At 35.3% G+C, this 15,673-nt stretch overlaps 1 protein-coding gene across 1 annotated transcript in view; it reads right to left on the bottom strand.

The window, feature by feature from the left end:
* LOC121345367 (multiple C2 and transmembrane domain-containing protein 1) overlaps positions 1 to 15,673 on the bottom strand; it is a 117,904-nt gene that overhangs the window by 42,532 nt on the left and 59,699 nt on the right. Inside the window, exons 4-7 of the mRNA XM_041422182.1 lie at positions 13,730 to 13,872; positions 10,962 to 11,041; positions 10,297 to 10,402; positions 1,925 to 1,963 (exon numbers count right to left, since the gene is read on the bottom strand). Of these exons, the coding sequence (XP_041278116.1) occupies positions 1,925 to 1,963; positions 10,297 to 10,402; positions 10,962 to 11,041; positions 13,730 to 13,872 (368 nt within the window). The remainder of the gene's footprint in view (positions 1 to 1,924; positions 1,964 to 10,296; positions 10,403 to 10,961; positions 11,042 to 13,729; positions 13,873 to 15,673) is intronic.

The following is a 15,673-nucleotide window of genomic DNA, read 5'->3' as shown; positions in this document are numbered from 1 at the left end:
TTCTAATATTTAGCTTTTTTCTCAGCTCTCAGAAGCACAAGACAAACACTTCCTGGTGAAGAACAGTCTCAAAAAGGGCACTTTCTCTATTACCTAATGGGATTATGTACCTGCTTTTAGACACCTTTTTTTTAATCTGCAAATGAAATAAGAGCCTTATTTAATATTGATTACCCTATACCCCAGAGAACAATAAGTCTTTTGAATTAATTATTTGTAAACAGAAGATTTTTTAATTTGTTTTGCTGAGAGCAGATTTGGAATGCTGGAATAGACCCACAAGGCAAATTATCTCCTGTGTTTTAACTGACATACTTCTATATATAAATCATGAACACAGCAATGCATGTAAGATATTGTACATGCATTACACCTCTAGGTCAAAATATTACTTCAGCTAAGACAACCATAGAAAAAAATGGAATGTTTAAACCATACACTCACTTTTTGCCAAATATTCTTATATGCCCGTTTGCAAAAATGCCAACTACTGAATGAAATGCTATCCAACAAATGTAACAAAGCAGAACAGGGATAAATAACTCACTTGAAGATCTTTAAAGAATTCCCAGCTCTCACGCTGTCCTGTTCATTCAGAATTATTGAAGCTCACAGTTTTGTCAGTTTGCAATGCAGACAACATGCTACCCAAAATAGTCAGCACATCAGGAGTTAACACATCACTTACATGATTCAAACCAGTTCTACCCCTCAATATTCTCACAGCTCCTCCTTATCTCTTCTTTGAGCACCTTAGGTATTTCTCATAGTTACATGAACCACATGAGAATCAAAAATCTACATATCATCATTTCACCATTATCTTAGTTTCATATATTTCACAAAGGAAATAGACTGAGTATTGTCCTGCATACCATAAGCAGACTGTGTGAAAACCCATCCATAATCCAAGAATTATGAACACTGCTCTCTTTTATGTTTTAAGGTTGAAAAAACAAATAGGTCTAAAAAAGTGCAAATATTTGTCAAATGAGCGCCATATACTACACTGTTTACTAATAACCTCCTATTTAAAGTTGTGTACCAATATGCTAGAAGAGTAAATCATTTAACAAAATCAGTGAATCACCCCACATAGGTGTTTTTTTTCCCCTCATCTTAACACCTTTACATGGTAAAGGCTATCAACCTCACTAGCTCAGGTCTCTGCAAAATTTTAATTCACTCACTTTAGGCAGTAAATACACTCTTTTTATCAATACAGAGAGAAGAAAAAAGGTAAAAAATTGGAAAAAAGGTAGAAAATACCACTACTCTCAGTCAAACTCTCAGTATTTCTCTTGTGGAAACAGCACACACTACTCCATTTTTATCACATCCATAACTCTTAAGAGGGGAAAAGCTTGAAGAGCTCTAAAGAGCTCTATGAAGTGGAGTCCACTATGCTGTCATAAGGCCTGGCTATGACTGCCACCTATGCATAACCAGAGATAAGGGAAATTTGTCTTCAAGAAGCTTCACTGTGAAAACTTTGCACACAAAAACACAGATCAGTAAGAGAAGTACATAAGAGGAAAATAAAAGATACTCTTTGGCATGAATTCTTTGTTCACATTAAAAAAGGAGATTGTTTACACTTGAGAAATTAAAGGTTTTAGAAAAGGAATCTGGACATATTGGCCGCTTATAAGAAGTTACTAGATGGCTTCCAGATAGGTTAAAGTGCTGTGACAAAGATGAAAGGTTTCATGATTATATTAAAAGCTGAACTATACCATGATGTTTATCTAGTGAAACAAAAAACACTGTCATTAAAACACATTTGGAAGGGCAATAAATCCTGTGCCAGAAGTTTCCAATACCATATGGCATGCTTGGAAGAAATCATAGTTGTTCTAAAAAAACCAAACAAATAAACAATGCCACCAGCTAGAAGACCACATGCTAAAAGTTACAAAGTTACCTTACTTGATCTTTTCCAACTCTTCCTCATCAGCATTGTCTGAAAATAAAATAGAGGATTTTTATTACCTTTTCTCTGCAATACAGAAAAGGAGGCCAACAGTCACAAACAGGGCAATTCACATTTAACCACTACTACAACTGAAGCAGCAGCATGTACACTCCAGCAACAGATACACACAAGACTGAAATAAATCCAGACAAGTAGCAGCCCTGTGCACACCCAGACATACTTTTCTGGGTCTTATGAGTGTCTCATTTCTGGACACAATGCATTACATAAACTTGCAAGAAAGAAAAAATAGAAAAGACAGAAAGAACTAGATTAAAAAATGAAAATAAATAATTATGCCATGATAGATAGTGATTTCAATTCTGACTGATATATGAATATTTATTTATTAATTCTTAATAATAAAGTACTCCAACCTTTTTGAATACTACTGATTTACTCACAGGTGTAGCCACAAAAGAGAAAACCTGCATGAGACTCTTTTGATTACATGAATCTATCATAACATCCTTAAGGTTATCACTGCCTGCTCATTTCACAGCAGTAAAAATAGTTCTTTGGTTTGATACTTACATACATGAAATAGAAAAAATTAGCTATACCTTCACTCCTTTAAAAAACCAAACCTCAGTTTCCCTGTCCCGTTACCTAAACAATCTGTAAAACCTTGGCACTGTACCAAAGTACACTGAGCCAAATTACCCATGACAGATTCCTAATCATTAAATAAAAGAGACATTCTGGTCAAGTAGGTTGTGGAAGGTTTATCTGTAAACACAATTGTTGCCTAAAGCATTTCTGTGGAAATGCAAAGAAATTAGTTTATCCAACTTAATAAGGTTTAACAGCCTGTTACTGACACCATGCAGGAATAAATCAAAGGCCATTAATTTCTACTGAAACTTTTGCTGTAAAAAACAAACATAATTTAATTTTTTATTAATTATTTCAAAAACACTTGCTTTTTCAGATAATTGAAATACATTTTGAAATTAAAATATTTTCCTTGCTAAGAAATTAAATTATATTTTGGTGAAAAAAATAAAATGAGAGAAAATGTGTGTGGGGTTTTATTTCTGAAATACCCAGAATTTTTCAAATAGACATAGTTTTTTGTGAGACTGGCCATTGAGGAAACTTTTTAAATTGCTATGGACAGTTAAATCCTAAGCACTCTGCAGTAAGTTAATAATAATTGTAGCACCGTGGTTTTGGAAAAGATACTAAATGTTTTATTAAGCTAGAGAATGCCATATAACTAACTTTTCTAGAGAGGCATGTAAGTATTTAACAGCTTGAGGCTCACAGCAGGCCCTGAAGAAAATCTGAGCTCCTGGGTCCTGTTCAACACAGCACAGCCCCTCCCTTCCTTGCCGTTTCTGAATCTTACACAGCTACTGGTCAGAGCACAAACTCAGCTTCACTGTGCTTCAGACCAGGCTGTGAGCAAGGAACAGAGGAAGTCCTGACAGTTGAATTTACTACACAGGTTTAGATTAGACACTAGGAAGAAATTGGTGAGGGTGGTGAGGCATTGGAATTTGTTAGCCAAGGAAGTTGTGGCTGCACTATTCCTGCAAGCGTTCCTGGCCAGGTTGGGTGGGGCCCTGAGCAACCTGATCTAGGGCAAGAGGTTGAGTGGAACTAAATGATCTTTAAACTCTCTTCCAAACCAAACCACTCTGACTCTTTCAACTCTGAGTAGTTCAGTTTGTGTAGTAGCTACAGAAAGGAATGACCACCCTTACTGAGTAAATGGCATCATTATCAGCTAAAACAGGACAAGCTGAAGCCATAACAACTATCCTTAAAAGCCAATTAAATAAATATATATCATAGGGCAGATCAGCATGGATGATCTACACGGTATTTATTAATCTGAAAATATTCCATGCTTTGAGTCTATTGCTGGAGTTTTTCTCTATTTTGTTAATGTCCCTCTGGCAAATAAATAAATAATGCAAGATATTATTTAAGTAAGCAAGCAAACTGACAGCACATTAATGTTAATAGTTCTATATTAAGCAAAAAAACCCTAAGCATCATTTGAGAGAGATTGTTTTAGGAAAAAACCAATGCCTTGAACTTTAATCTCAATAAATAACAATATCCAAGTAGAACTTATATGTTTCCGTTTTTTCCATTTTGTTTGTTTGTTACGTTGCTGGCAGTGTTGAACAGCTGTCCCCAGTCACTGCTGGTCGCCAGCAAGGCTTCTTATCAAGCTACCAACTTTGTCATTTCCTATAGCTGAGAACTGCCAGTTAAGACCCAGGTAGGGAACAGCTGTGGTAGTGAAGAAATGAGTGCCATGCAGCTTGCAGAACTTGCTCACTGCAGGTTTTCCAGTGGTGGAATCTGTGTACCAAATGCTGATGGAAAAAGAGCCAGAAAAACTCACATGCATTGTGGTACCCATGACTAGAACACCAGACAGAATCTCCTGGAAGCCTGTACACATGCATGAAATCACAAACAGCACACTGTCACACACAGCACCACATGTATCCAAAAATAAACACTGTCAGAATTAAAGTAACAAGACAAGCTTTGTTGGAGTAGGTTTAAGAAAAAATATCTGTTGCTACTTTTTACTTCATTTAAACAGGTCATCAAAAGAAGAAATTAATGAAAAATACAGAAAGTACATCATAACCACATTATTTTTATTAATAGAGTTTAAATTAAAAAATTTTTAGAGCTAATAGGTTTTAACATTTTTATATAGACATACTTTTCTCATATTTATTTATTTTACATCTTTTTAGTTTGCACTGGTTAGCTCAGCTATCTCTGCTCCCAAACAGTAAAACCTAAATGAGGCATTAATGCAAAGGACAAGTAGTGCTAAACAGGACAAAGCAAACACAAATTAATTGCTGGAACTAGCGCTACTTCAACTTATTGCGTCACGCTGGAAATAGATTAAACTTCCCTTGAACACTAAAACTTTCTAATTTTTATAGTCATATAGAAATAATTAATTAATCAATTTTGATTCATGATTTATGATTTTTCATAAATCCCAACAAATCAATTGACTTCGGAAGTCAAAAATCAAAAGAATAGGACTTCTAATAACTTTAGATATGCTATCCTTCTATATATGTACATAGTTTGAAGAGCCATTACAAGATTATTACTTTAAATATTCACATTTGAATGACTCTAGGACAAGCACCAGGTAGCAAATGGCAAAGATACAGACAAGATTTTCTAGAAATTTTTATTTGTTTATCTGCCCATACTCTTACAATAGTATTCAATAACTGCAGGCTATTTCTGCATTTTCTTCAAATAAAATGTACCACAAAAATAAAATAACATGTCCTTATTTATTAAACTGGTTTACTGAATCTCTTTATGATTGAAATTATGTCCAATATCTTCTACTGAAAAAAACCAATTCTAAACTACTTAAGCACTGCTTTTCACAGTTCATCAGGACTCAAAAATAAATAATCCTCTTTCCTAGTCAGTGTAACATAGTTTTGCATACAGCTATATGATTGTATATTTATGTTAATATTCTTAATTGATACCTGAATCCCAAAATGTAATATTTTGACCTGAGGAAATGGGGCTTTCCAGCTGTAACTCTCAAGATCATCTCATCAGTCATTACACATAAAATATTAATTTCATCAAAATTTTTTTCAGAAAGATAAGGAAAAAAAATGCTCCTGAATGGACCAAATACCTCCATCACTTCTTTTCACACCTCAAGTTTTCATCCAAAACAATCTATTACTGTGTCAAATTGGCTGCTTATTTTTAAAATCATTTGCAATAATACCTGTCTCACAGACAGGTGGCAACATACTAGGTCTCTGAATTTGTCCCATTTAATTTCAAACTTGCACTTGGAGTATTTTACCTTCCAGAAGCACCAATATTTCTCAGGCAGTCTGAGAGGATGCATTTTCCTGTAACATACAGCCACATTATTTTGAATCACCAATAAAATGCTTTGTGAGACCTGTCCTCCAAAAACACATCCTCAGAAGACTTTTCCTTTACACACATGCACATCAGTGCATGACCTCCAACACAGCCTCGCTGCATTTCAGACAGTGAAATTATCTCTTTGGAAAGTATAATCTACATCAAAAAGTTACCAAACAACACATCGCAAACAGCAAGTCTTGTTTTAAATGGCTCAATTTGAAATATGGCTAGAGACCTGCCCAAAATACAGGATCAAAACACCATGTGGTTTCTGTGGTTGTATGGGAAATCTAACACTTCTTGTTTTAAAGCTGTTCTATTTTTGTATTTCCCCCATGATCTTAATAAACACTCCCATTTTAAACATATAAATTATAGTAACTGCAATTTAAGTACTTCCACGCAATTTCTGTAATCTTCAGTTTTACAATTTAACACCATTTATGTATAACAACACACACGTCATGTAGAGGTAAAGTATTACCCTAATTACATAATTACTTGCAACTGTCAATTGCAAGCAATGTAAGAGTTATCACCTGAGCAAAATAAAACCTATTCAGAAAATTAATTTTTGAAATGTATTCTACATAGGGATATCAAACCAACAGGATTTAAGGAAATTTGCAATGACAGGAAAACACTGCACATGACGTGAAGAGACAGTGTATCTGTGTCTTCCACACATCAGTCACAAATGCACACTTAAAAGTGCTCAGGTTTCTATCTATATGTTTCAAGGACACTCAAATTACTACCTGTATAGAGATATCCAAGTAGAACGGGAGCATCAATCAAACAGTGTGCTGCACAGATTGGGAATGTGGGAGTTGCTTTTAGTGCTGCTTTATATGTTGCACATTTTTAAGAGTAGACAAGAATTAGTCTTAATCCTCTAACATAACATTTGAAAATATATTGACCTCAATCCCTTTCACTTCAATAAAAATGTCCTCATTATTACAAAACCTTTCAAAACTAGCCAAAAATGACAGTTCAACTGGAGCCATAGATTTTGTAATATACCTGCTCCTTCAAGAGTAAATAAAAGCTAATAAACAAATAAGTACATGTAATAACTGAAAAAAGCTAATTGAGTCTTGAACTATTAAACCCTTAATACATTAAACATACAGCAATTACATACTAATTTTGTAGGTCATCTTCCCTGCATTGGGACACAAATTCTCTGACTTTATTGCAACTTCACCAGAACTGCTCTGTGATCCATATCTTGGGAAGACTGGTTTCCAATAAATATTAAGTTTCAGATTAGGCATCTGATTCTTTATTGGAATCTTGGGCATTTTCAGACTGAAGTTCTACATAATAGTTTAAATGGGAAGAAAATTTGGTGACTTGAGTTAAATTAAAAAAGCTAATAATGAAATATGTAATAACATAAACCAAATTCCTCATCCTGTTATAACCAGTCAGTTGGATATAAAAAAATTTGCTAACCAGCAACTCTACAGTCTCCCAACATTCAACATTTCAGCATTCAGTTGCTAATTTATGAACACCCATATGAAAAACTTGTTGCACTGTAGAGTCTTCATTTCACTTTCTCACCTCTAAACTCCTGGAACACTTGGTATAATAGGAGACAACAGGAGGCAGCACAGCAGCTACCCTCTCTGTATGATGAAGAAAGGAAACTTGTGCTGTCCACATAATGGTATACCACATAAAAATACAGTGTTTCTGTGTTGCATGATTTAGGATTATGGCAGGATAGTGTCAAAGCAATTTGTAAAAACAAGGCAAGTACAACCTGAATCAGGCCTGACTGGTCTTATCCAAATGGAAAAAAAAATTAAATTAATTTCTTAATTTAAGTAACAAAGACTCTTGTGTAAATTTTCAAGACTTTGGAATTCTGAGCTGTATGGACAAACTTATTGCTAAAAAAAAAAATTTACACTCCTTATATAAGCTAGATGCACATAACCACCATATTTCATTATTTTTATTAAGGACCAACAGAACACCATGAGGAAAATTAACAGAGGATAAAATAATTTCCAAAATACTACATCTTTGCATTACTACATAACAGACACTTAGTTCCAGTAACTGACTTACTAGGCTATTTAATACTATCTGTAAGAAAAGGGTAAAAAGAACACTAGTAGAATCTGCCAGTATTCCACAGGTATGCAACAGAATGTCTCACACTGCAGCATACAGAAACATACATGTTCTTACAAAAACCATGCAGCTGACCATATCCATGAACATTTTCATCAGAGTAATGCTTTTTCTTGGCCTCTGCTGAAACCTGTCCCTGAAGCAGGGCAAACACGTTCATTGTTAATGGATCCTTAGGGGTGGAAAACCAAAACTACGTTAAATAAGCAATGTAACAAAAAATTTATGAGAATAAGTGCTTTAAAACCATAACTGGGGGGGGGGGGGGAAACCTGCGCAACACTGGAAAAGGCATCTCTAGCTGTCTTAGAGTGTTTGATCATCTTAAGAGTGGAAAATTCAAAAGAGAAAAAGAAAGAAAAAGAGGCAGTAGAAGAGAAAGAAACACACCACCATGCATGGCTTCTGTGATGCGTGGGTGATTTTGGCCCATGGCTGTAATGTACAGTCCATCAGAGGTGGAGGCCCACAAAAACTGGGGGGTTATAACCCTGGCTTTTCTGGTAAATGCCCTAATACCTCCTGCATGAGTTCTGGGCATGAAGAACAGTCTTCTTCCTGGAAGAATTCTGGAAATCTAGCTGTTTTGCAGGTGTGGGGGAGGGTTGAGTGCATGTGTCTCTGTGTTTGAGTGCCTGGACAAAGTTTGTGAGTAAACAGAGTTTTGTGGCTGCACAGTGGTGGCTCATAGTACGTGAAAGAGACTGGCATAAAAAGTCCAATAAAACACTGTTCCACTTCCACAGGTTCCATTGCTTAGTGGCGTTTTTTCCTTTAATTGAAAACAAGATGGTTAAAGCAAAATTTAGCTGCAAGGTCTAAATGCTTCCCTACAGTCTAGCTGAGGCCAAAGGAATCCATATTATTTTACAACCTCTAATAGTGAGAATAATCTCTTCTATTTATGCCATAGTTCTACTTCTACTGCTCGTCAACAGTCACAGATGCTAGTAAATTATTGTCTTAGGTTGGAAAATGCAAGATATGGCCAGGGGTGTGTATTCTATAGCCATCTGTTAGAGCTGGGACAGTTATCTTCTGTTGATTGGGCCACCTGTTAAAACCATTTGGGGCAGTTTTCTTTATCTCTTCCAGAACCCATCCTCCTTCAGGGGAGATATCTTCTGTTAATGGGCTATTGAGTGTCACTGCGTGACTGATAAAATTACATTATCCCATTGGGAGATGCTCCACCCAGGGGAAAGAGCCAAGCGTTCCTACCTGGAGATAATCTGAGATTTAGAACACCACAGGCAGCCTTTCCCCACTGGACTCCCAGAGGAGCAGCTTTCTTTTCCACTGGATTCCCAGAGGAAGACCATCTACACAACCACTGGACCTTCAGAAGAAAACTACACCCTTCTACAGGCTCACTGCTTCAACAGAACCACATTTGTCACTCCAAGAGGACTGCAGTCACAATTCAATCAGGCTGCTACCAACACCCTGACCCACAGGGGGTCAGGTCGTATTCTGACTCTGTCAGTGTTGTCTTGTATTACTGCATTTTTTGTACTTTTATATTTTCTTATAATTTTTTTTCCTAATAAAGAACTGTTATTCCTACTCCCATATCTTTAACTGAGAGCCCCTTAATTTCAAAATTATAATAATCTGGAGGGAGAGGGTTTGTTTTTTTCTTTTCAAGGGAGACTACTGCCTTATTTAGCAGACACCTGTCTTTTCAAACCAAGGCAATTATTACAGAAAGAGTTGGTCACAACTAAGAGTATCTAGAAACCTGGAAACTATTTTCACTTACAATTGTGCAGGTCATAAAAGACTGATGAAGGAATTACAATAAACTTAGAAAATTACACAATTTTGTAATTGAACTGTAAATTTAAAAAATTGAATTAAAAATAATCCTTTTAACATTAGTTGCCAAAAAGCAGAAACACTACCTTTTTCAACTTTATTTTTCATATGGCATAGGATTCAAATCTCTTATTTAGAAATAGCAGACTAGGTCCAAAATTCTTTAACCAATGGTTTACTGATGTTTCTCCATATTAATCAGCACTATTCACCTACAACTGACTTTACTTGATCCATCTGAATCCCTTCTTACTCACTATGTAAGGGAGGACTCAACTCAGGTTAAATATGCTATACTGTACCAGAAATATCGCTCAGTGTTATTTTAAGAATTAGAAAAGTCAAATTAATCTCATAATTTGATATTTGCTCTCATGCTTTATGTCATTCAACCAGACCTCAATCACAGGAGTGATGACATTTATTAAAATACTTAAAATTACCGCTTCTCGCTGGTCTCCTGGAGCCAACAGAACTGTCAGGATTATACTTCCCAGATCATGGTCAGGGTAATGAGGATCCTTCAGACTCAAGGTAACATCTGTTTGCCTAGGAAACAAAATCTATGCATTTACTTGGATTTCAGACTCTTAGATAAGGAAATTTCTCAATCATAACAATGGAAAGCATCTGAATTAATGTGAAGCTACTTAGAAAACAGTGGCACAAATTTGCCCTACTTCTACTTATAAGTATTTCTGCTAAATGCTCATAAAAATACAAAATATTTTTACTCTGCATTAAGTACTGTATTACATGTACTGAAGTAATTGAATAAAAAATGTAACATTAATGGGTTAAAAAAAACCAAAAAAAATTCAAACATGAGGGGGTAATGCTGTGAATGAAGCTAATATGAAAACAAGATTAACATGGTCGTAAAGCAAACCTCTCCGTAGACACTGTGAAAATGTGTATAATCAGCTAATAAATTAATTGTATTCATAATACAATAATTTCTTAAACATAAGTGGTTTTCTTTAGTTAGTTTTATGTTGTGTATGTTTCTATAACTATTTTCTAGTATAAAGTTTTACTTACAATTCCACAAACATTTTTATTAGCAGATAAAAAAAATATATATTCCATAGGCTTGTTTGTGCCATACCTGTTTAATTCCAGGGATGTGAGATCCAAAAATGCTGAACCAATGAAGTCATCTTGAAGTCCAAAGTCATAATCAAATACCTATGATGCACAAGAGCATTTTTTAGTACTAGGAATATTTCTTTTTTTAGAGCTTTTTTGACTACTTCAAACTCTTTTTTCAGGGCTTCATGTCTCTCACTTGCTGAATCAGGACTACCTGAAAGTAACTTGAAACTTTCTGACCAGAAAATCAAGGCTGAAGCTGCTTGTTTATAAATCAGACTGCATCATATAGAGACACTGGTGTGTCTAATACTACTATTGCTGTGAACGACAGCAATTTTTAAAAAATGAAAGAAATACTTTTATAAACATAGGCACTGAAAGAAGGAAGAACAAAACAATCAATAAAGATAAGCAGAATCACTGATTTCTTATACATTGATTCCTTTATGAATCCTGCAAAGTGGAAACAGGAGGGCAGGATACGGTTATGAAAAGTGCTTCCACTTTTATTATAACAGTTGCATAAGTATTTGAATTGTAAGTAATTGTAGCTTTTGAAGGCTATGCAACTTTCAAGGGTTAGAAACATTACAATGTAAGATTAAAACTGAAGGTTAATTAATACTTTACCAGGAGAACTCTGCCTCTTAATTTACTACCTAAAACAGAAAATACCTTGATAAATTTACTGACATCCAGACATTAATCTGGCCAGTACATCAGAAGGTATTACTTGAGATGGGTTAAAGCTTCCTAAGTCTGAATAAAGAATAACAAATAATCCAGGGGCAGCTATTGCAGGGAAATAAACAAAAAAGATGGACAGCACAGCAACAAAGAAAAAATGCAACACAAATTAAAAAATCAAAAAAAGGGAAAAGATCGATTATCAAAATCAACTTTTAAGGTAAATTAACTTTTTTTGAGTAAACGTGAGGTATTCTGATTACTAGAACATATCTTCAGCTAAGTAAGAGTGAGACGTGTTAATACCTTGTAAAGAGAAAGGAAAAAAATTGAGAATATGACAGGACTAGGTTCAAGGTCTTCAACTCTAATGTAAGTACTTCTACTATTGTACTACAGAAACTATTCCAGAAGGCAAAACAGTTAATCTTCTACAAATACATTCATATGGACAGGGTTAAGACAGTAGTAACAGAAATCCTTTGGACCAAAGGCTACAGCACAGCTGCACAACTCAATAGGTTGGATACAAGTATGTGAGCACAAGTCTCTCACATGCATCAATCTACCTGAGTGTTCACCCTTGCATTTTCTATATCTGTTAGTCATTCCAGTGGGGAAAAAAAACAAATTATGAAATCTTAGTTCATGGTGCAATGTCAAATTGTTTTCTCCCTTTCTCCCCCTCTACAAATTATCATGGTAAAAATACCAAGTATTTTTAGCTTAGTAAAATTCAATAATGTCTTAAAATATCTGAATGAGCTGTAAAACCTAAAATACTTCCATGACAGACATACCACTTGGCACACTTTTCCTAGGGGAATAACATACACATCCTACTGCAGGGCTGATACTTGGCATAAATAAACTTAAACAGGTGGCTACATTGCAAGCTTTTCCATCTTCCTCTTTCCTTCACCTGTTAATTGTTTATGAGTCACTAAACATAATAAAGGCAGGAAAATGCCATTTGAGGATTCTGTTTAGCTTTTAAGCTTTTCTAGTAATGATGTACTTTATGCAAGCAGCATGAAACATAGTACTGATTAATACTTAAAAGATGTTCAAGTGGCATTGCTCTACTAAAAAAAACCCATACAATATGACATTTCAGTTAAAAATTCTGTAATGAATTTTAGATTAAGAATTATACTGATCTAAAACATCATGTAATTTCAGATCATCTAAGAGGATTATATAGGTGAACCAAGTTTCCATACTTCCCAAAGTATTTTCAATGTATACATGTATTATTTTGAATCCTAGGACTACAGTTTTTCTAAATACATTTTTGGGGACATAATTTTATCTACTTTGTTTTACACAACTAAGAATCACTTTTGCATATAGATCACCATAAACTACCAAAGTCAGAAGAGCACCTTTCTCTTCTGTGGGCACAAAACAACCATCACAGTTTTTCTGGTTTTCATTCCAATACCAACATCTAAGAAATACTAGTGGCACTGCTGCTTATTAGTCAGGACATTGCTGGCCACTTTTTGATCTCAACTCAAGCAATCTGTTATTTCAGAATAATGGGTGCCTCTAATATGACAAACTCATCCTCGCCTGTGATTTACTAGGGAGAGCTATCACGTAAAAATTGTAAGAGCAAAAAAATGGTACGAAATATAGAAGAAAACTCACTATGTTCCATACAAACAGAAAAATTAGAAAACTCTGGAGAATCAGGTACACATCTCAACAAATTCTCAAAAACTGACCTCAACGTTGAATTGTTTTTAATGGGACAGATTATGCTTCATATCATCATCATGCAGTGATATTTCCATAAATAAAATGGGTAATGAAATATAGTTTACTTTCTCTGCTCTTCTACTAAAATCACACTAAAGAAATATAAAACAATTATGACCTGAAGTAAACAAAAATGCCTGTATTTGCCACTTTTAAAAATGTTGACATCATCATTCTACAGACAAAACTTCAATAATTTTCATGCTAAATAGTTTTTAGTCTTCACTATTGCACAATACATTTTCCAGTATATAGAAAATCACAAAACCTGAATTCTTCCAATAATTCTTCTGTTCTAATTTATCAGACATACATAAGTTGGTGTCTTACCTTTATATACAATGGTTCTCTTAGGTTATCTAGAAGAATGTAAGCTTTTTCTTCCCACACAGGATTGAGGTTCTTGTGTACTGTTTTACTTCTAAATACTTCTTTTCCTCCAAGTTTGAACTTGACATATGGATCACTTGTTCCTGGTAAAGACACATATATATACTGTTAATTCTATCTTTGTAATACAGAAAGAAAATGGAAACTAAATTACTTCAAACAGAACTAAATATAATTTCTATAAATAGTCAAATTCAAAACAGCATCAAAAGAAAAGAATACTTTGTTGTCACAATCTGTTACTTTCCAGGGTATCAATACTCAAGTTAATTGACTCCATTAACATCAAATGTGTGCTTGCATCAATTTCTGTTGTTTGCAATCCATTCTCAAAATCATATATGAAATACTGGCAGTATTTGTTTTAGTTAACAGAATTATGTCCTTACTAGGGCTAGGATATTATCTTAATATAATTATGCTGTGCCTTTGAAAAGGCACATGCTCTACCGACATCACCAGTGTAAGTCTTCATTGTGTCCAAGCTTTTCTTTTCGGTATAGACTCACTCTCTATAGCACTCAAAATGAGAAAATTAAAGTCTGTCCACAAAGCCCTCAACACGCCTTCTGCAACAATCTCCTACTCACCAGAGAGCCTCTTGAACAAAGCCTCTTGAAACAACCGATTAACAACTGTGATCAGAAAAACAACCCTGACGAGTATAAGTAAAATGTTATATATGCCATAAGAATGTCATATGATGGGACATGTATGTGGAAGTATCACAAGGACTGAACCACCTGTGAGAGGAGGAGTCTCAGGGTGGGTGGGCACAGAGACTTGCAGTCATCCAGGAGCGAGACTAACCAACCAAAGGCTACAGTAACTCCAGCTTCAGTAACAACTGCATCTTCATTAACAGCAGCAAAATTATAAAACAAGGCTTCTTTTTTCCTTTAACTTTTAGGGCTTTTCAAGAGACCAGACTCTTGAACTGTCTGCATTTGTATGAGACTGTAGAACTCTGCATTTGTATCCACTGGAAAATACATGCAAAAGCTTGTGCATAGCTTTTCTTAAAAAACTGCAAGATGCTCTTCTAAACATAAATTAGAAGGGTTATGAGCAGCATTCTTTGCATTATTTCATCCAGCCACAAGATGTCAGTACTCTTTACCTGAAGTTAATGTCTCCTTTAAAAAAACTACAGCAGTGGAAAATTATGGTTTCTTGTGTTACATTCATTCACACCTGTAATTCCTGGGGCAGAGTTTCAGGGGCACAAAAATGTTTTGTCTAGCACAAGTAACTTGGTTATTCAAGCAGTGGTGATGATTTTGAAGTCAAAGATCAGTTATTTAAATTAATTCTGGCAGATTTTAACTGGCTAGATGTCTGCTGGAAACTCAACACAGCAGAGAGCAGGCAGTCTAGGAGGTTCTTGGAGTGTGTGGAATTTCCCATCACAGCTGGCAAGGGAGCCTACCAGGGCTGAGATTCCACTAGACCTGCTCTTTGTGAATAGAGAAGGGATTGGTGAGAGATGTGGTGGTCAGAATGCCCACCTTGGACATAGAGTTTTTAATTCTTGGTGAAGTAAGGAACAGTGAAGTAAGACCAGTTATCCTCAGGTAAACCAGCCGTTGAGCTGGTAGACAGGGGAGGGGAGCAGAATAAACATTCTGTAATGCAAGAAGAATTAGTGACTTGTGAAGCCATTTGGACAGTCATAAGTCTATGGGACCAGATGGGATTTACCCAGGAGTACCGAGGGATTTGGTGGAAGAGCCCACCAAGCTGCTGTCTGTCATTTATTTATCATCAGGTCCCAGATGACTGAGGATTAACCAACATGCTGCCCGTTCATAAGGAGGGCTGGAAAGTGGATCCAGGGAGCTACAGGCCTGTCAGCCTGACCTTAGTACCTTGGCAGGTTATGGA

The sequence above is a fragment of the Onychostruthus taczanowskii genome, unplaced genomic scaffold (genome assembly GCF_017590055.1).
Source record: "Onychostruthus taczanowskii isolate IOZ18803 unplaced genomic scaffold, ASM1759005v1 scaffold72, whole genome shotgun sequence".
In the NCBI taxonomy this organism is placed as follows: domain Eukaryota; kingdom Metazoa; phylum Chordata; class Aves; order Passeriformes; family Passeridae; genus Onychostruthus; species Onychostruthus taczanowskii.
Note: the sequence above shows the minus strand (reverse complement) of the source record. Positions and strands in the feature narration are given on the sequence as shown.